Below are 21,403 nucleotides of genomic sequence, written 5' to 3'. Positions count from 1 at the left end.
AGGTGATATCGGAAGTTGCTGAACATAATCTAAGGGTAACAAAGCAATGGAGTAAAAGTCTCATTTTACTAAACACCTGTGCCTCAACCCTTACATCAGGAAAACCTACTTAATGAAGATATTTGCCATTGGTCTTTACAATTTTAACCATTTGGTTTAGAATACTTGCAGTTGAACGGTTTGGTGAAGAGATGCAATCAACAAAAACAACAATATAAATATGTGAAACTTTACTTTCAAGATAAGATTACAGTATCAAGATGGCAGTACATTGGACAACAAAGCGACAGCAGGTTGTTTATTTGAGCCACAGTTTAAAGTATTTTCTTGGTCAAATACCAAGATTAAATTCCTGGACTGTTTTCAATTTCTTTTGGGTTCAAATAATTAAAAGGCAGCTCAAGCTTTGAGTTCCTCATGGTAATGGCCACACTGAGGGAGGACAGCACTGCTTGAAAATCTTCGATCATCTGTAAGGCTGCAGGCTCAGCAAAGCGTTGCTCAGGATAAGTACCGAGGGGTTCCTGACGGGGACAAAATCCAAATGTTATGCAAGGGAATGGGAAATCTTTGAAAAGGTAGAGTTACTGGTTTTGTGATTAATGTAACGCAGGATACTCACAAAATCACTGAAATTCCCCCTGAACAGCCATGTAGATGACATTACAAGTATTGCGCTTGATTTTTTGGGCAGATATGCCAAGATGTCCTCCATGCTTGACTGTTCCTTTGTAGTTGGAGGAGCTTTGTTCAGGCTAAGTGGACCATTGGGAATCCAACCTAGATGGTCAAACTTAAAAAAAAATCTTGAGGGTTAAAATAAAAAAAAGGTATAGTTTGACATTAATAAACCTCATTTGTTCTCCTAATTTCTTTATGGTAGAGATGAATGTTGAATTACTTTAATCTCACCCATAATGTTACCAAGTAAGCTGTTACTGCTCACAACTGAGCCAGCCAGCTATCAATGTAAAATGTTGCAATTGTATGTGTACAAAACACAAGAGGTGTAACACTAAATCATTGAACTTTAGGTTATGGTTAGTGGTTTTGTCCTCTTACATACTTTAATGGAGCTGTGGGATCATCAAAAGAGAGATAACAATCACTAAACTAGAAGAACTACTAAGATGCAAGCTCCTCCAGCCTGATTTTCTACCCTTGTTGTATCTCTGGTTTTCAATGGTTTGAGGGCAAGGAGCACTACATGCACAAAACCAGTCATTATGGCACCAACACATTGGGACTTTAGAAGAAGTGTTGGACAAGCAGTTGTAGAGATCAAAACACTGACGTCAAACTATAGGATGCACGGCATAGTCACATTTGAAGAACTTAAACATTTATATGATAGCCAGTACAAATTGAGGGTGACCTCATCACCCAAAAGAACATTAAAATCCCCAAAAAACTAGATTCTACTAAAAATGTAATATTTACCTGTCCACGGTTCCCTGCAGAATGTGAAGCTGATGACGTGAAGACCACTGTAGTGACGACCTGGATAAGTTCCTCCACAGTCTGAAGGCTTGAAGGAAATCCTATCAAGAATGTTTGGTTAAAAGCCTACTGCACATTTCTCACAGAGCATCTCATCCTACTTTTGTATATTTTTAAAAATCTCAAAATGTAATAACCAGCTTTTGTTTTTACATGCATTCATCATTCTACTTACTGTCTATTTCAGAATGTGATACTTTGTTTAAGTTTCTTAACATTTGTTTTACAGCAAATATCATCCAATCAAGATAAAGCCTTTTGGAAAGATAGATTATCCATTTAAGACAAGTTAAAACTTAATGTGAAGGGAGGGGGTTGACTTGGCGTCTAAAGCCAATTTACATGATATTCTACAATCTGCCCCTAACAAAAAAAGGACTACTGCAGGGCCTTAGGCTTTTACATACACATGTAAACATTTTGAAAGGAGCATATAACAACAAATATATATATACCTGAGTCACCATTCCCCAGAAATCCATAATAAAATATCTCATTGATCCATTCCTGGAGCTCAGAATCTGCAGACACTTCACTGTCAGATGGATAATAGTATGCCACCATTGACTGGATGAAGCTGAGGACAAAATGTACCAGTATCATTACATTACATTTAACTTAGCTGACTCTTTTATCCAAAGCGAATTCTCCCTGGAGTAACTAAGGACATAAGTGCCTTACTCAAGGGCACACTAGTGGTGATATCCCTGGCGGGATTTGAACTTACAACCTTCCGATCTTCAGCCCACCTCACTATCCATTAGACCACCACTATCCCTATCAGGATGTGAATTGCATTTCCCCATATCTACACGTGTGACATCTTGAGATTGTTGCTTCAATATCCAATTTAAAGTCCAGAATCTTAATACTTAGTTTTAATATGTGTCCCCCTATTTTGTCTAATGTGGCATATAATGGCATTAATCCTCAAACACCAGGGTTGACAGCTATCAAGCAGAAAGTCACCTGTTGATGATGCTCCACAGCCTCAGTGCATCATCTCTGAAATGAAAGTTGGGGATGGACTCCAGTCCTCTAGCTGCGATGTTTTCCGGCAGGCAGAGGGAGCTGTAGGTCGTTCTGGAGAGCCCCCTTCTCATTAGTTCTAGTTGTCCCTCTTTATCAAGTGAACTCTGAAACAACAAATACTGGCTACATTTCAAATGCACAAATTTCATTTTCCTCTACATAACATTTCTCACCGTTAAAACCCCAAACATATCTGTAGAGGCTAAGCCAACGTTTTAAGCCTCTGAGGATCCGCTATGTTGGCGTAATTGACGCACACAAAGTTTGCCAGGTGAATAAAAGTCTGATACAAAGTTTCCAGTTAAATACAGTCCATTGATTTCCTTTTGACTGGTGTCCATTTAATTTGCTTCATTTTCTCACCTAGTGTCAGCAGAAAGTAATTCAAATAATAATTCCAAAGAAATGCAAAACACAATACATCTTAAAATATATTTTAAGATCATGTTTAATCATCCGATTTGTCTGTACATTGCTGTTTTAGTCTGTGTTCTTCTAATTAGTGTCTACAGTGTGCCTATTGAGCAACGTGGGTCAAGCCCCGATCTAGCCCCTCTCTCTCTGTCAAAGTGAATGGTTGCTGTAAAAACTACACTGCGCATGCTCAGAGTATTTTTCGATTCAATGTGTGTGGCAAAAGAATAAACACCATAGGGGCACTGTGCTGACATACCTACCAAACGTCATCTCATAATTCAGAGAGCCGATTGGCTGCAAGTACGTGTGCCGCGAAAATAGTAGTTGTTTGTGAAGAGGAGACGAGAGGAGCGTATAGCGATTCAAATCAGTCAAACGGAAAGAAAATGAATGAAGTTGACCATCTACTTTGGTAAGTTCATATCTTTTGTTGATCTTCTGTGTTTTGCCTATAGGCTATTGCTCTGCTGGATCGATTGATATTGTGACCTCGGTGATGAGTGTCTGTTTTCCTTATACCCCCCTCTCTATCGGAACCATGGATAGCCTACAGCCATTTGTTTACGTGTTTAAAAAAGCACCAGAAGCTTATACATACACAAACACATCCAAGTTGTTCGTGCCCCACCACTTTTGTACATATAAAAACGCCAATGAATGTTTGTATTCCCGTGTTTGTGTGAGTGTTCGCCATGTAGTCAAAAACTGTATGGCCTTCCGGCGGAACCTCTAACCACAAACATTGGTTCCTACCTTTATACCCACAGTGTTAATTGGCTCCTACAATATCTTTTTGACTAACTGCCGTGTTTTAATATTATGTATGTCTAGTTATTGCACACTGGGAGAGGGTTGCACTGAATCTCATTGTGTCTTTGTACAATTACAATAAAAGGCTTTAACTTTTTTTTATTTGATCAAGATATTTAAACAGTTATAGAATTGACTATGTTGTTTAAATTGTTAATGTATGATTTCCATTTTTAAAAATATATTAAAAAGTCATACCTTTGAAAAAAATTGACCAGGGCCTAAAAGAGTCTCACGAGCAAGTATGTTTATAGGAATGGTAAATCGGTGATGGGGGGTCAGCAGCTGTAAGAAAGAAGACATAGGTGACAGTAATGAACCTACTGTAATATCATTGAGCTGATTCAAGTAAACACATCTCATATGGCCTGCAACACTGCACTCAAAAAAATAAATAGGGCTTACCTTGTGCAGGGGGTGATTCTTTGGGAGGTTGCGAAGTGTCGCCATTGTAAAAACTTCTGGCAGTAGATGAGTCCTCAGCAAATGACTGACTAATAAGTGATGGAGGGCATCTGCACTCCTTACAAACATTTTGGCCAGCATCCAGTCAGACTCCGAGTCGGTAGGCAGGAAAATTGGGTTCTCCTCTGAAGGTTGCTGACTGAGCTGAGGGTGGGGACAATTTTTTATTTTGTAGAAGGTATTCAAAAAAACAAAACTTAATTGAGATCACGAGATATGAGAAACCTGAATTGCAATGGGGAGTAGTTTCTTCTGTGGATTTAGGTACAGCAGGCAGAGAGCAGGAGTCACCACAGTGGGTTTACCATCAATAACTTTTGTGGAAAGACCTTCCATGATCTTGTAATCACCAAGGAACATATTGCCCTTCTGTAGGAAACAAATTATTATAAAACAGATAAGTGCCAAGTGAGGACAATGTTTAACACATCTAAAAAATGTAATTTAAAATACACTGGAAATTCACTTTACCTTCATCTCTGCATTCAAAGAACTTCCTATGGCCAAAAAAGGTTGAACCATTTCCTCTGTTAAGGGGAAGTTGGATGGCAGCTTTGAGCAACGTTGAATTATGAAGGGGTTGATTCCATTGAGAAACTGGTATCCAAAAAAGTCGTCATCCTTCCAGTGCTCCGACACATACTCTGGGACATAAATGATGTATTAGTATAAAAAGGTGTTTAACAGAGCAGTGAAACACTTTACTGAGATCCTACCTGCCAATGGTGTCTTTTTAACCAATGAGGCCATCTTTAAGGCCTCAAAGCTTTCAAACTGCTGATTCAAATCTGTCAGACCTTTTAGTTCGAACTCAGCATATCTGGTTAAGAGAAAAAAAGAGAAGAGAAATCACTTGTTATTGCACTGGATATTTGTTTTAGACACTTGGTCTTCAAAATAAGGTACGTTAGGGCACTTACATTTCTTTTTTTGAGTTTTGGAGTTCAAAGGCTCTTGAGAATGAAAACCTACTTTCTGCAGGAAGAGCATTCTTATCTTTGATATCCACCATGTATGGCAATCCTTCTGCATACGAAGCCCATCTGCAGAGTAAAACAGGAAATAAAGAGATACAAAAAGATATAAATCCCAATCAACAGTCATTGAGGTGCACCTTGGTACACTGCAAAATTAAGTTGATTGAAAACTCACTTGTAAATTATTTTTTGTTGAACCAATTCTTTTTTCCGTTGGTCTACTAGTTTAGGATGGAGATCTTCAAAAGCCTTTGTAGCTGTGTGTTTTCAAAGAAATACATGTACATTCTTAAATGTGCTTAAAATGTACATGACATAGCTTCTAACAATTACTTCACTAACCTCTTCCCCCTCTCAACAACACAAACTCCCCCTTGGAAAGCCAACGGTGACAGGGGAAAATCATGTCATCCCCCTCAGGTGTTGTCACCACTATTGTGGAGCAAAACCAATCCTTCTCCAAAGGATCTTTCTCCATTTTTAGGAAGAGAAGACATCCCAACGTAAAAAGTGTAGTCACAGCAAACGTTCCCACCTGGTGTTGTAAAGGAAGATGCATTCAGGATTCAATATGGGCATATATTAAGCTTCTACCAAACAGTTTCCACCCTTAACTTTTGTCCTGAATTCAAATCAAATGCTGGAACAACAACTCCTTCATAATGTTAAGAGAAAAACAGATACTGTATGGACTATTACAATTCATTTAGTTTTACCAATTACCTTTCCATTTGTATCATCCAATCCCAAACTCGTCAACTGAGTGCGCTCCGATTGCCTTTCAGTACCGATCAGGGTAACATACAAGTTATCAAATGTGCCTGCATGCAGCATGCTTCCTGTGGTCACTTTCAGAGTGTACTCTGCCATAATGCCTGGCTAGCTTCAACAACTGAAACACAATGGATAACAAACAACAATGATTACATGCAGTACATAGCTTTTCTCTACTCCAAAACGTTCAAATATGACCGCATCCAACATGCACAATCATGAGTGTTCTTGTTGAACTGATAAAGCCCCATAGAGAGGTAACCCACCTTTTCAGTTGAACCACCACACAGGTGTAGCAGGACTGTGATTGAGCTATTTGAAAGGAAATCACAGGTGTTGAGCATTCCCTAATCAAGAGTGTTGAGACCTCAGAGTTGTTTTCTATAAGGTCAGTCCATCAAAGAGGCCCAGAGTGAGAATCTGTCTTAAACACATTAAAACAGTAAGGAAGTTAAGTTGCTCTTATTATCACTATTTAGAATAAGTGCCATTCATAAATGTATCTTTAGGTAACTTTTAAGGTATCTTAATTCATTCAGAAGTGACCAGCAGAGGCCGCAGCTACACACATGCCATATCTTGGAAATGATTAATAAAAAGGATGGCCACACACCAAAACAACATAGAAAAGTTAACGGGTTAAGCTTTATTAAAATGTAATGTTCACATGTTTGTTTGATTCTTCATAATGTTCATAGTTTTGACCACATTTACATTGGTTTGAGGCTTTTTTCAGAATAATGGAAATATATTTTCAGAGAATCTGTGAGCCACGTAATAAGATTTGGCTGATTAACATGCAATTAACCAAAAGTGTCTATGTTTGGGATGATAATATGGTATTGGTGTTTTATAGAAATTATATAAGAAGGAAAGATCTTTATGTAACTAGCTGAGATCAGGTATTTCACCATGCAGTGTTGAAACTGGACGGCATGTCAGTTTGTAAGAAGAAATGTGGATGTGTTCAATGCTATGTCTTAATCATATTAAAGATTTCAGTTTGTTTTCAAATGGAAAATTGGATGTTAACATATAAAGCAAGACAATAACATTTTGCATTTTCATTTTGTGAGTGATTTGAAGAATTCAACAAATACTTAGAAGGCTATAAAGACTTTATTAAATGGTAGTAAATCACATGCGTTGTCAGGCTGTCCTCACATTAATATCCATCTGTTTTGACTTATGTCCTGACACACCCTGGGTTGACACCCGCTATAGGGATCAGAAAGACTGAACATTTATGGTCACATCAACAAAGAAAGGATTAGCAAATCTTGTGTAAAGTGCTGGCAAAGTTTCTGTAACACAGAGATAATGCAACATAACCAACAATCTGCTTTTCCCCAATGGCTACTACTCAAAGGCAAACAGTTATACAGTATATCTTATAGAATCATATCAATCTGTTGTGCATATTTGTCTTCAAAAATATATATATTTTCATCTAACCAGAATAAAGTGGAACTTTCAGCACAAATCCATGCTAACAATTTTTTTTCTCGTCATAGGGACACCCACAAACACAGACCTTCATTGTGAAAAGTATGGTGTGATTTATTTAAGGCTTCATCACAAATGAATTACAGGTAGAGTTATTTGTTTTAATGACAGAAAATCTATTATTGCAACATCCACATATTCCCACAGTGACTCCCGTGCAGAAGCAAGAGGCGAGCCGCGTCGAGTCAGGAGTTAATGTGACGCAGGACGCGGCGCAGCGACTGTCCATCTCGTGCAGTGCACATGGCAGGAAGGGGAACGGGCTCTGTCTTGTGCTCTGCTGTGTTGAAGTGACACTTCTTGAGATGGTTCGACATGCTGGGGAGATCATTGAAACCCCATGATGACACCGGGCTGAAGGCAGTGCTGAATCTCCACACCTGCATAAATAAATAAAAAAGGATTACTGAATGAAGAGGTCAATGCATACTAATCATTTTGTGAAGCTGCATTCCCTTCTTTTGTTACAGCATCCAAAATCTTATTCTATCTTACTGCTTACATTGATTTACAAAAATGTAAAATGTTATCCTAAACAAACATTATATATGTTAGGGGCACCCTCCAGAAAAATCTATCTATTTCAAACAGATTTGAAGTAATTATTCTTTAGTCTATGTTGGCTATGTATAATATTGTAGCATTTACTGTAGAGCTCCATCAGCTATTTGAAATGTTTCCTTTTGTAAAAGCACTTTTCTCAGATTTCAGATACAGATTAAAGGAAATATTAAAAATAACTGACATACAGTAACTTTATAATACAGGTTTTCTACTCACTCTATTTTTGATTTGCCATGATACAGTGCCAGGGTTACCAGGGCAACGTCTTCGCTCCCACTGCAGCTCCACTATGCCTCTTATCTGGAGGAGGCTGGCACACACCTCCCTCATAGTCCGTGACACCAGAGACAGCTGGCACAGGCTGAAACTGTCCAGGAACCCAGCTATATGCCACAATATCTCAATGGGAAGCCCACTAAGTTGGTCCGACTGGAAATCAACAGGAAGTTGAGCCCCTGGGCAAGGCTGAACCCCAAAGGACCTGAGGTGCCTGTCATGAACCACTTTGGCCCCCTGGGTGGATGGGTAAAACCTTCGCTGAGAGAATGTGCAGCCATAGTATGCCAGCGGGCAGCGGTGTTCCATCCAACCATTGAGACCAGCGTGAATGTCACCATGGACATTTATGAAATGGGAAGAAAACTGGTCCCTGCGCAATGACTGACCACAGACGAAAGGGAACATATGCTGGTAGCGAGGGTTAGGAGGGAGGTAGCGGTTATGTGGAACTGCCTCGACCTCCAGAGCCTCCAAGACAAGGCAGAGGCGGAGAGTGCGGAAAGGGCTGGGGTAGGAAAGCTGGGGGGCCGCATGGTCACAGGCAGATGCAGAAGCTATGTCCCCGACTCTAGTGTTGGTAACCAAGATGGCTGCAGGGAAAGTGAAAGTCTGTGTGCCAAAGTCAACACGGTAGCCATCAACATAGACTTTGTCAGAGATCCTTCTACACTCTCTGGACTCCTCTAAACAAAAGAACAGCGCTGCTGTGATCAGATCGATTTCTCCCAGACCCATGGGGTCTTCATCCTGCTCCAAATCTGAGGTATCTACTGCCTTGTCCTCCATTTTCGGTCGCAATCTATACAGTGACCTGTCTTTGAAGTAACCTTTCCGTCCATTAGGTAATGAACATTGGCCTTGGCCCCTAAAAAAATTGTAGTTGTGAAATTTACGATCATGCCCATGGTTTTCTAAAAGAGCTAGCCCCCTGTCTTCAAGCAACACATGACCAGCGCTCGGTGCCACTCCCTGTCTGACATGCACCGGAGATGCCATCTGAGGGGTGACGGGCTCCTCAGAAACCCCAGCGTTCATGTCATCTTGAACCTCAACAGGAAAGGCCTCCATTGCTCCCGACAGTGGTCCATTTGCAGGTTTTAAAATCTTTGGATCTGTTCCTTTGAGAGCCCCATTTCCTATCAAACAGCTAGAACAGACACTTTGCACCTCCATGTCTTTTTTATTTAAACCATCAGCGGCTACTGGTGTTTTGATTTCTAGTTCCTTCTTAGGGTCTCCATTGTCGCTCAATGTACTCATCGGAGTAGCAGCTCCACTGTTCACACACTCTGTGCTGCTGTCAACAGAGTTGGCATTGCTAACAAAGTCCAAAGCAGCAGCTAAGCTTCTTGCTGTCTCCACTGTGGCCTCGTAGAGTTTACCGAAGTGCTCCTCATTCAAGCCATTAATTCCACTGGCAATTCTCTCCTTTGCCAAAACTGACGGGGGAGGTTGTGGCTGGTGTGAGGATGATGAGTGTGAAGCTGTATCAATAACGGTGGAGGCCTCAGGGGCGGATGTAGGCGAAGATGAGCCCGTTTCCCTGTTTTCCTTACTAACAGGGAGAAACGGCTCTCCTTCTGCAGTGGGTGACATGGCAATCACTTTGAGGGACTCGAGTAGTGTACGCTGGTCCTGAAGAGCAAGTGCCATGTCTAGCTGCTCCACCTCCTCCACTCCACGGCTCAGGCTTTCATAGGAAGTGTAGTCCAGGCAGCTAACGGGCCATCTGTTCCACTCCATAGTGCAGCACACCACTCCAGCTGGACACACATCGAGGTGAGCATACATTTGGTTACGCACCAGGTTGGCGGGGCAGCCATAGTCTCTGTTTAGGCAGGGGACCCTCATCAGTGGGCACATAAGGTGGTGCTCATCAACTTTGCAGGAGTGAAATACAGCCCCACACACTAAAGGACAGGTCATAATATCACAAGAAATGTCTGGTTGAGTTCTGAAGTTGCATCTCTGATTGAAGCAGGACATACAGTGAACATGATCTTCCTCCATCTTCAGACTCAAGGGGTGGAAGATTCTGAGTGTGAGAAAATCCACTGTCCTGCCAAATAAGCAAAAAGAGCAAATATTGTCAGTATATAAGAGATGGGATAAGACAAAAAAACAGAGAGCACGGTTTCAATTTGTTGTGTCAGATCTTCTGTTGCATGATGACTTTGTGATAGTAGTGTTTTAAAACTTTTGTTGCACACATATAAGGTTTGGTGTAGTACCAGGGATTTTAGCCCACTTGTAAATGGCTGCTATATTTACTTCAGACCACCAGATGTCAGTCACAGTGCTTGCTGAGATCTGAGCCCAGAGCTTACAATATTCATTTGGAACAAATAGGAAGAAACATAAAAAAGAAATCTTAAGGTTTTGTCCAATCAAAACATTTATATCTGATATCTGATTGTGTACAGAGTGCTTGTGGGATTTCCTATCATTAGTATAAAAGGGAAACATAGTGTGAAAATAATGAATGATAAAGATAAGTATTACAGTGCAATTAATGCTGAATATCTCGAACAGACATAAAGGACGTTTATTGACCATTTATTTCATTACATCTAACATGGTTGCAATTGTATTTTGATAATTGTGCAGAAAGACTACTGAAAATGTAAACTTCTGCAACTGAGATGCACATCTAAGATGCTACTGCTGAAATAACACAGAAACTGTATTCTGTTTCCATAACCACTTTATCAACGATATATTAAGGGAATTTATATTCTGTCACTTTTACGAATCAGTCATCGGTCAGTTTACGAATGCAGCTTGCATGGACATTGCCAAAATACATCATCTAACGTTAAGTAGTCACTGAGCCATAAAAAGCATACATTTTTGTCATAACTAAATCCTGAATTGTTGCGAAATGTAGCATGCAACGATTCTGTTTAGTTGTAAAGGTTAAATCAGGTTAACTTAACTTAACAAGTAGCAAAAACAGAGCGCATATACAGATGGCAACCGAGGTAGCTTCCTACCAGGAAGACACAGTAAGTCGATTGTAACTAGCTTCACAGTTAGACCTTTAAGTTTACTTACCACAATCAGCACTGTACTAAAGGAACCGACGATGACAAGATAAGCTTTATAAACAGTTAACAATAGTTTTGTATGCCACCGTACCTGTTGTCAACATTTATTTCGCTGTTAAACCAACTTGTTTTGAAAACAATGGCAAGCTAGCTATCCTAGCCGGCTAATGTTGGCTAACAACAGCTCGGAAGTTCACAACAAGCTAACAGCGAGCTAATGTTAGCATGCGAATAGTTCCTCACCTTATCGTTGCGTTGGTAGAAAAATGTATGCTGAGATGTGTATTGTTGTTATATATAAATACTACTAGCTGCTGCTGTAGTTGTCTCTTTTCAAAAAATGCTAATAACAGCTAACTACAATCCTTGTCATCCAGCCCCTTTTTTTTCTGTTCAAAACTTTATTGACCAAGATGTTGAACCATTTACAGTATCATTAAAAGGCCTGATGGCTCATATCGACGATATCGACATTATAAAAGGTCGACAAAAAAGGTAAGAGAGAAAAAAGAACAGAATTGTATTGTATAGATATACACCGAACAGCTTTGTAATTAAAAAAAATACAAAAATGTTAAATCAGATTTGTATTATGAAGGTATGAGTTGTCAATAAAACGGTTTGCATGTGTCAATAAATTAAACCTATCCACCAATAAAATCTAATAATTCAGCTAAATGTTACACTGAAATGATCCTCTGCTTCCTATAACAATTGTATCTTCACCAATTAAAATGCTTTTAATTAAAATGAGTTATACAAATCTGAATTACATTTATTTGAGCTGTTCATTTCGACTTGGTCTACTTAATCCTGTTTAAAAAATATTCAACAAACACTGGATTAAATGTTTAATGATATACTTATTTATATAAATAAAACTCAAAAGTTGTATTAAATAAACTTCATTATTAAACGTCTTTCTTTCTTTATTGAAAAACAACCAACATGCAGTAACCAGTAACAACCAGAAGAGAGCAGTGTCCTCTTATTGTTGCTAAACGGCCTCCTGGCTGGTAGTGGTTGGACTTCTGCAGTTAACTGAGGGACATGCCACTTTTGGAGGTCGGGGTCACCTACAAAGCAGCCCCCCTGAAGCTGGGAGGGCTGACTCATGGACACATCAGCAGGACAGTGCTTAGTAATACTGAATACACTTGTCATGAGGTGTTGAAACAAACCCATGCAGTCAGTGGGACCATCACCATTTACATGATTTAAAAATAAAATTAAGACTGAATTCACAAAGAGTTGTCATACAACTCTTTATACATTAAGCTAATAAGCAGTTGCCGACATACATTTTACAACAATTTTAGCTGTATTAGATTAAACCTGACTAAATGTGGATTTTGCATTATGACAGCATTTGCAGACTGTTTTTAATGTGATATGTGCATATTTGATTTCCCACAAGACAAAGAATTGTGTTATTGACATGATTGTTTTACTGGTTCATATATAGTATGTTTGCTTCATTTAATAAATGGCCTTTTTAAAGTTGCCAGGCAACTACAGTATAAAACAATCTGATACCTGAATCCTAATGTTAAGGCCAGCATTGAAAGTATGATAACAGACAACTAAAAGGTCTTTGACTGATCGATACTAGCCTGCACCAGGAATACGGCAAGCAATCCATAGACTAAAATAGACTTCTACAAAATGTTGTTCAAAAACATTCTCTCCTGAACAATACTAGCCAACATAATCAAAAATGATATTACAGCTTAAGTCAACGCGCAATTGCGGTCAACCCACGCAGACAGCAGTCCTAGAATAAACCGAGTACCGCTGTCGCCCTTTGCCCTGAAGTGTGGCTGCAGTATCCAAGTAGTCTCTGCTTCCCAAACATGTCACTTTTATTCAGGTTCAATATCAGATGAGGCCTCCTGAAGCCCCGAGCACCAGCAGTGGCAGTGTCATTGCGACTCTTTTATACGTTTATTTGTGATTTATACCGCCTGGCATGAGTCACGACAGGACCCTACCAAGTGAACTGCATGCCCCCCCGGAGTGAGTCGTGTCTTTGCCTGGACTCATCCAGTCTTCATCACTGATGGGCTGATTAGTTTCAGAACTTCAATTTACAACTGGTACAGTGGGGGTAAACTCCTGCACTTGGGCAAGCAATCAGTGATATAGCCCACTCAAAATATATACTTAAAGTCATTTATTTTTCAATTAAATAGGTGTTTGTCTCATGTCTAAGTCTGTTTAGGCCTGCTTAAATGCCATCAATGACCTCCATTCAAACGCTAGATGGCGCAATGCAAACTGTAACTGACTGCTGTCCATGGTGCCGAAAACATCCATTGTGGAAGTCAGGTAAACTCAAATAGTGAACATATCATATATTTATTACGAGAGACAGGGGTGCATGTCGCCATGTCTGCGTGTTGTAAGTGTTTGACAGTTTAAAACCGTATGAACACCCAATACATACACTCAAGAGCTCAGCTGTCATATAATTAATTGGTGGCCAACGCCTGAGAGAGAGACCCGATATCTCTGTCCTTCTCAAAATACCAGAATTATAGATACATTCAATTATTAATTTAAGCAGCTATTTATGATGGGACAGCATTAACGGGATACAATCATGCTGTATAGCAGTTATGCAGCTAACCACATTTTTATAATAGTGCTGCTGAAGAGATGACAGTATCTGTACCACGAACATTTCCAAACTTGCTTGTAAAATACCATGCAAGATGTAATCATATTACTAGTAATGGCAATAATTCAGTATCCAACTATCTTGCATAGCACTGCAGTTGCTCCACTGATGTAATGTATTATACCTGGCAGCATATATCCAGGTTTTTGCAGTCATTTTAGCTCTGATAAAACATTACCCGTCTTAATGCATGTCTTAATATGAATAAGAATTAGACATGTTCTAATGCAAGACGTGCAAGCATTGGAAGCAAATACTGAAAAGGCGACAGTTAACACGTTCGAGTTGAGAGAGAGAGAGAGACCGAGAGAGGGAGAGGGAGAGAGAGACAGAGGGATTCAAGTGATACAGCCGAGGACCACGCGCTACAGAAGACGGACGAAGGCATGTCTCCAGGATTCAGGTAAGTTTTGATGCAACAGACACAGAAAAAGCAGCTTAAACTATGTAAGATGTAAATAGAAGAATGGAAAAAGATAAACAGATTATACGTTCATCGAGGCATTTGGGAACATACTATTATCTTGAGCTTCTCCCTGCTTTATTATCATTCGTTTATTGTCATTATTATTGTAGTATTATCATCAATGAAGGCTACTTTAGATTGCACGGTAGAAACGAATAATGTAAGGTGCGTTTGAAAATAAAAACAACCTTGGCTGTCTTTTATTCATTCTCATGTAGAATTGAAATAGGTGGTGGCTATGAAAACATGTAGTTTCTTGGCTTTATTTATATATTTATTGTATTTATTAATAGACACTAGCTGAGTCAAATCGGGAGGGATGTCTGTGAGGATGACGAACCTGGGCAACAGTCCCAAAGACGTCCTTGTAATGTGTTTGGAAAGCACGCTGTCCACGGTGCTGAAATCTGTCTGCATGATTTTTCTCAATGGACAGCGAGCACAGCACCCTCAGCCTCTCCCGGTGCAAAGTGTAAAGAATCGATTGTTTGAGACATTTTAAAGTACCTCGCTGCTCCTTACAGAGCTAACCACCTGCACGGTTGGGCATTTCCCAGTGGACTGCATTCCTGTTCAGCCAATAATGCTCGCTGATCAGGTGGGTGTGAGTTAAATCCCTTGCTCAAAGGCACCTCGATGTGAGCTGATGGGAGAGGCATGACGACTGTTGTCAGCTGTAGGAATGTAAATCAGGGCGTAGATGGAAAGGAGCATGCGTGCTTAGTCAACTCTTCCCACATACCAGTGTAGCACATCTGGCCTGGTTTTCTCCAAGCTTACATTACACAGCAGTTTGTCTTCTCTCTCTGCAGGTTCGCGTGGATATGCCCCGGGTGTCGTGCTCACAAATCATGGTCTCTTGGATAAACGTGGATGTATTGTCAGACAGCAGATAGTATGCCTGCACAGTTGGCACGGATCACGCGATGTGGCACAATATGGCACGCGTAAAGATGGGTCTCCTCGCTCTTCTGTTTCTCCCCACGTTTTTCTTCCGCGCCTTCGTGGTCTCCCACAGCAGCATCTATGAGCGGGCGGCGGTCCCCCGTGCGGTTGTCCGCTCCGTGGCTCGTATGGATGGAGACGTGATCATCGGCGCGCTCTTTTCCGTCCACCACCAGCCGTCTGCGGAGAAAGTAGCTGAGCGGAAGTGCGGGGACGTCCGCGAGCAGTATGGCATCCAAAGGGTGGAGGCCATGTTCCACACGTTGGACCGGATCAACGCGGACCCACACCTCCTCCCAAACATCAGCCTGGGCTGCGAGATCCGCGACTCCTGCTGGCACTCCTCTGTGGCCCTGGAGCAGAGCATCGAGTTCATCCGTGACTCCCTCATCTCTATCCGGGATGACAAGGACGGGTCCAAATGGTGCATTGACGGCACCCCGTCCCACCAGCCTCCACCCACCAAGAAGCCCATCGCTGGAGTGATCGGACCCGGATCCAGCTCTGTGGCCATTCAGGTGCAGAACCTCCTGCAGCTCTTTAACATCCCGCAGATCGCATACTCTGCCACCAGCATCGATTTGAGCGACAAGACCCTGTTCAAGTACTTCCTGAGGGTCGTGCCCTCAGACACTCTGCAGGCCCGGGCCATGCTGGACATTGTCAAGCGATACAACTGGACCTATGTGTCTGCAGTGCACACTGAGGGTGAGACTCCTATCACTGACCTCTCTTACAGTCAAATCACTATATTGTTGTTGTTCTTGTAGAAATGTCACCTACCATCTCTTCAATGTGCTCAACTATTAGCATTTAGCGTTTTAGAGAGAAACCTACATTTGTTTTAATATTTCATGCTATCATTTGGAAAATATTCAGGATACTTATACATTCCCCCCCAACATACGTTTTACTTGAGAGATAATTACATGCACACTTTCTCCATGTCTCTGTCTCAGTCAGTCTTATCAGAGCAGGTAGTTGCAGCCACACAGACATGTGCCTCCCTGCGTATATCTTCATCATCTTCATCATTTTTATGTTGTCTGGAGATGAGGTTTGATGTGTGGACATTGCTTCAAGCATCTTCCCACGCATCTAATGCACCATCATGCAGCTTTGTTTGCATTTATTCTTTAACGTGTAAGTATAGTGTATGTTTAGTAAACAATGAATGGTCTCATCTTTTATCTTTCAATACAATCTTTCAAGGTATCCTCCAACTCTTACTCCTTGGATTTCTTTCACATGCTTTGGCATTGTGGAACCAAAGCTGGAGGTTTTTGACTGTTATTTGTACTTGCGGCAGTTTTAAAATCAAAGAACATGATGGAACCTTTTGAGCATTAACAATTTAGGTGTCCCTTTAGAAATGTTAAATTAATTTGATGGTTAAGTCAGGAGGGTGAGGCAGGGATGAAAATGACAGGAATGTTTCAAATTTTACCCGATTTATGGAAATTAAAATAAATGTCTTATCTCAACACGAACCCCTGCGATAATAGCTTTTCATACTATGATGGGCTAGGTTCACAACTGGTTGGGTAGACAGAGTAATTACTGTGAAGTGAATTATGTCCATAGCTTTTTTCCCAGCCAGTAGTTTGCACCCAAAGCACAACTGCAGGCTATATTGCAGGATCCCCCCTGGGGAGCTCACTGGGGGTGAAGAACATCTTTGGAAAATCCCAATATAGTCATCTGATGGCAAGGGGCTTTTTAACACAAGTTGCTGTCAGATAGATGAAGAGAGGTCGCTGTAGTACCTGACCACATAACTAGGTGGCGTCAGCTGTCTGACCTTCAACATGCACCTGGTGTCTCTAGGCTTGCCCTCTGGAGCCAGCAACATGATTTACTCAAATGTGAGGGATAAAAGTAAAATAATTTCCAAAAATGTTGCAAAAGAACAAATGTGTAAGCTATAGTTGAAATTGTGTTTTTGTTTTTTTAATTGCACACACTGTAAATACAAATCCTTACACTTTAGCTTCAATTTCCTAAGAGAAAACAGAGGAGACTTCACATTCGAATTTGTTTGATGCAGACCTTACTCTGACCTTTGAAGAGTCATATGTAAACCCACTTGTTTGTTTAGCTCCATCTCTGAAATAGTGGTCACGACTGGCTTAAGCTCATGAGTTTTCTCCTTCCACCACTGTAGACAAGTTACAAATGCAGCGCGTTCCCTTAGCAACAGCTAGGGCTGTGAAATTGTATAAATTGCCTTTCCTGATTATCATCAGTCTGGTGGGAATACAAAAAGCAGGTTTTTGGTAATCATTGTCAAATGGGCTGTCAACTAATGCACACACACCTACCTGTCTCACAGCCTAGATGGAAAAAGTAAAATAATTGGATACCATTATTCCCATTTACCAGTCACAAAATGAAATGAGGCAAAATATCCTCAAAGTACTATTGGAAAACCAACACAGGCGCCCGTTGTGGGCCATAGTAAATGCATTACTGTGACGCCTATTTCATCTATCGTTTGTACTGCTCCATAAAGAGCCATGCCACAAACAGATGGAGTATTCAGTCTACATCACCCATATTAAGGGACACGGCATGGATGCCCCAAGGAACCTGTACTCTCAATAAGGCAATTGCATTTCAAATGTTTTCAGAATTCTGTGGATAGAGGTACTTATTTACTTTTTGACAACACACACACCCACACCCACACCCACACCCACACACACACACACACACACACACACACACACACACACACACACACACACACACACACACACACACACACACACACACACACAGAGAGAGAGAGAGAGAGACACATGTTCAAGCATGCACAAGTGATTGGATTGTCTGTTTAATCCAGCTCTCATGCTAAAGAGCTGTGGGCTTTATCAACAATCCAGACCGTGACACAGTAGCACTGCAGTCCGCATGGAAATAGAAGATTTGTACTAAAACAGCTTTGCAGGGCTCTTGATTGTGATGCTGTGCAGTTAAAACAAGGATAGCCATCTTCACCCCTTTTGGCTTTGATTGCAATCAGGAGCCAGGAAACTCTCCGACACTCATTACGAGAGGATCTGAATTGAACGCATTAAAACAACTGCTGGGGGGGGAGAGGGGTGGTTGTTTTAATGTCACTGTTGGACATTAATTGTCCAACAGTGAAGTAATTAGAAAGTTGAAAGCATTTAGTTATGAAGGCATGTTATGGTTGGCACTAAAACATTTTTTTTCATGGCAACTTTGTAGTGCCATAACCAGTGTATTCACACCATATTCACAATGTGGATACAATGAAAATGCATTTTACAAGGAAGATCAAGATAAGGACAGAATGGTTTCCGTCTGAATTCGCCCTGTTTAGTAACGATCCATTTTCTTCCTCACCAATAGGAAACTATGGGGAGAGTGGCATGGAGGCCTTCAAGGAGCTGGCCTCTCTGGAAGGCTTGTGCATTGCCCACTCGGACAAGATCTACAGTAACGCGGGGGAGAAGCACTTTGATCGCCTTTTGAGGAAACTACGGGAACGTCTGCCCAAAGCTCGTGTGGTGGTGTGCTTCTGTGAGGGCATGACTGTCCGAGGTCTCCTGATGGCCATGAGGAGGCTGGGGGTGTCCGGGGAGTTCCTCCTCCTCGGCAGGTATGGATGTGTTGTTTTCTATCGTACCTTTTGATTCACAGTTGACAGCATCTCTGTGGATGGCAAGAAATCGGTTAACAGGCTGGAAGGCTGCGATATGCTGTGTTGTCTTCCTGATGTGCATGTCACCAAGGCAACAGAGAAGTATTAGATCACATTCCTATAGCACTGAATAGAAATGTTCTCCAGCGATGAATAATTGGTATTTCTGTCACAGACACAAAACTAGAGAGGGAAACAATGCGTCTCGTCTATTCTCTACATGTTGGGCGGTCTCTCTTTTGCTTTTTAAAGGCAATGCGAGGACATCAAGAATCAACCGAATTGTCAAACTCTTTTTTTGATGATGAAACCTCCTCTTTGGATATTCTCCAATATTTTTCTTTCCATTTTACCTCGTTCTTGATTTTCTTTTTGACAGTGTTGAGTGACAGTGGCTGTAGCTGCAATCTGAGTCATTGCAAAAGGGCAAACAGAGCCTTCTCACACACTTATACAGCGGCACATTACACCATTAAATAGTACTCGAGGGCCATTCACACTTGTTAGTAAAATTCAACAACTTTGATGCTCCTTTCAGTTCATTCATGCGATACCTCTCCCCCATCATTTCAGAGAGGGGCGAGGTTTTTTGGCATTGGTCTGTTGTAGGGCACTTGTCAGCTGCTTGTCACAAGAGGAGTACATTAATAAGACAGCTAAGGATGACTGAGACTTGTAGCCGAGCTAAGCAGTATTTGTTGGAGATTAGATAAGCACTGCATGAGTGCAGCTCAGGATTCCAGCCATCATCTTCAAACAGGAGAAATATCCGAGACAATATACTGAATAGTAGCTTCTGTCATTACTGTATGTTCCCTCAGATTTTGGCGCATAGTAGTCGATTGTTTTGTACCTCTACATTTCTTCATAAAAGCAAAAGGTAATTTAGTCATGAAGACTCATGGCCAATTTTGTTTGGGTGGGGCCCTTTTTGAAATGTACAATTTTCAGAATATATTGACCATGCCTAATCTTAAAATATTTTAAGATTTTAAGATTACAATATTAAGATGTATTTACCATTGATGTTTAAATAAGATTGAACTGTACATACTCACTGTAGCACTAAATGTGTAATAATTTGCAGCAAAAAACTGTTCCCCAACAAATGGCCTGTTTTTCACTCATTTCACCCGATTTTTACTATCTTTTTCTTACTAGGCTTCAGGCTGAGAGCCACAGGCAGTATAAAGATGTCACATTGAGATATGGTTTAACACTGTATTGGTTTGGGTCTTTTCATGGGATCTGACAGTAGGAAAACTGCAGACAACCTCAAAATTGCCTGGTTGAATAGCTACAGCATCTAATAGATGTCAATTAGTACACCTTGTTGCATTTACTTGTATGAACTTACACACATAGGATTATCCAGTCGAAGGAACACTCCTCTATTGGCAGGCGCTGAAGGATTTGTTTCTTTTCATTGCCATTATCCTTGAGGAAGCCTTTCCTATTTCCTGTAATAAATCCCAGTGGTAGAAACAAAGAGAAGAAAAGTGTGTCTCTTACCAGCCTCTGTTTATGTTGTATGTGTTATATTCAATGCATATTTAAGATCTTGGCAGGGGAAACCACTCTTTCTTTGCAGTTGGAGAACATGCCTTTTAAATTATCCATTATAATGACACTCTAGGGTTACATTCCTTTCCATATCTCTCCTTTAGCTTGTTTCCTCCATAGGAGACGGTAAAGTGGGTCTTTTTTTAGCTTTTGTGGAAGTCTCCATGGGCGTAAGAAATGCTTCTGGGTCAGGGAGAGAGGAACGAAAGATGAGAGGTAAAAGAAAGAGAGGGAAAGAGAGAAGGAGATAGACAGAGTGTGTAAAAATGACAGAGAGGAAGTCTGGGCCAACACAGATGCTAAGCCATGTGTGTGTTTCCCGGCATGTAGTGATCAACTGAATGAAGCTGTCAGATGCATATTATCTCATCAAAGGGGTTTTCTCTTCTTAATTCATGCTTTCACCTCAAAATAAGCCTCTTTGATGAAGTGTGCGTGTGTGTGTGTGTGTGTGTGTGTGTGTGTGTGTGTGTGTGTGTGTGTGTGTGTGTGAGAGAGTGTGTGTGTGTGTGTACACAGAGAGTTACAGAGAGTTGTAGGGATGTAAGATTCACAAAGACAAACAGAGAGTGAATGAAACAACACAGGCCACTCTGTTGTTCTTTCATTGAACATCTTCTTCTTTTCACGCTCTCTTTTATTACTGAAAATGTATTTTAAATAATCTAATATCCATCAAGGGACCAATTGACCATGTGTTTGTTTAAG

The 21,403-nt window shown here is 40.8% G+C and overlaps 3 protein-coding genes across 5 annotated transcripts in view; 1 reads left to right on the top strand and 2 right to left on the bottom strand.

The window, feature by feature from the left end:
• Positions 1–215: 215 nt before the first annotated feature.
• On the bottom strand, positions 216–6,307 carry LOC117492340 (arachidonate 15-lipoxygenase B-like). The gene is made up of 15 exons (XM_034142532.1): positions 6,242–6,307; positions 5,925–6,093; positions 5,544–5,736; positions 5,377–5,458; positions 5,145–5,267; positions 4,941–5,044; positions 4,696–4,868; positions 4,450–4,593; positions 4,165–4,368; positions 3,958–4,044; positions 2,470–2,636; positions 1,956–2,077; positions 1,441–1,541; positions 623–793; positions 216–524 (listed from the first exon to the last, which is right to left on the bottom strand). Exons 2-15 carry the CDS (start codon positions 6,069–6,071, stop codon positions 345–347), a joined length of 1,998 nt encoding a protein of 665 aa, XP_033998423.1. The 5' UTR covers positions 6,072–6,093; positions 6,242–6,307; the 3' UTR covers positions 216–344.
• A 768-nt stretch (positions 6,308–7,075) lies between these two features.
• On the bottom strand, positions 7,076–11,761 carry LOC117492339 (F-box only protein 30-like). 2 transcript variants are annotated; one of them, XM_034142530.1, is made up of 3 exons: positions 11,615–11,761; positions 8,262–10,383; positions 7,076–7,861 (listed from the first exon to the last, which is right to left on the bottom strand). In XM_034142530.1, the coding sequence occupies exons 2-3, from the start codon at positions 10,332–10,334 to the stop codon at positions 7,667–7,669; spliced, it is 2,268 nt and encodes a 755-aa protein (XP_033998421.1). In that variant the 5' UTR covers positions 10,335–10,383; positions 11,615–11,761; the 3' UTR covers positions 7,076–7,666. The 2 variants fall into 2 exon arrangements, with proteins under 2 accessions (XP_033998421.1, XP_033998422.1); XM_034142531.1 differs by having other exon boundaries at positions 8,262–10,378; positions 11,615–11,751.
• A 2,568-nt stretch (positions 11,762–14,329) lies between these two features.
• The window catches only part of LOC117492338 (metabotropic glutamate receptor 1-like), a 31,672-nt gene continuing 24,598 nt past the window's right edge, over positions 14,330–21,403 (top strand). For both annotated transcript variants that reach the window (XM_034142528.1, XM_034142529.1), the window contains exons 1-3: positions 14,330–14,454; positions 15,330–16,170; positions 18,841–19,090. In XM_034142528.1, the coding sequence (XP_033998419.1) occupies positions 15,444–16,170; positions 18,841–19,090 (977 nt within the window). In that variant the 5' untranslated portion in view covers positions 14,330–14,454; positions 15,330–15,443. The remainder of the gene's footprint in view (positions 14,455–15,329; positions 16,171–18,840; positions 19,091–21,403) is intronic.

The sequence above is a fragment of the Trematomus bernacchii genome, unplaced genomic scaffold (genome assembly GCF_902827165.1).
Source record: "Trematomus bernacchii unplaced genomic scaffold, fTreBer1.1, whole genome shotgun sequence".
Lineage (NCBI taxonomy): Eukaryota > Metazoa > Chordata > Actinopteri > Perciformes > Nototheniidae > Trematomus > Trematomus bernacchii.
Note: the sequence above shows the minus strand (reverse complement) of the source record. Positions and strands in the feature narration are given on the sequence as shown.

Excerpts from the sequence above, each read along its gene's own strand:
- LOC117492340 (XM_034142532.1), bottom strand. The coding sequence starts at position 6,071 with ATGGCAGAGTACACTCTGAAAGTGACCACAGGAAGCATGCTGCATGCA. Across the intron at positions 5,737-5,924 it reads TGGATGATACAAATGGAAAG|GTGGGAACGTTTGCTGTGAC; the intron begins GTAATTGGTAAA and ends TTACAACACCAG. Across the intron at positions 4,369-4,449 it reads TACTCCCCATTGCAATTCAG|CTCAGTCAGCAACCTTCAGA; the intron begins GTTTCTCATATC and ends CCCCACCCTCAG.
- LOC117492339 (XM_034142530.1), bottom strand. The coding sequence starts at position 10,334 with ATGGAGGAAGATCATGTTCACTGTATGTCCTGCTTCAATCAGAGATGC. Across the intron at positions 7,862-8,261 it reads CATGGCAAATCAAAAATAGA|GTGTGGAGATTCAGCACTGC; the intron begins GTGAGTAGAAAA and ends TTATTTATGCAG.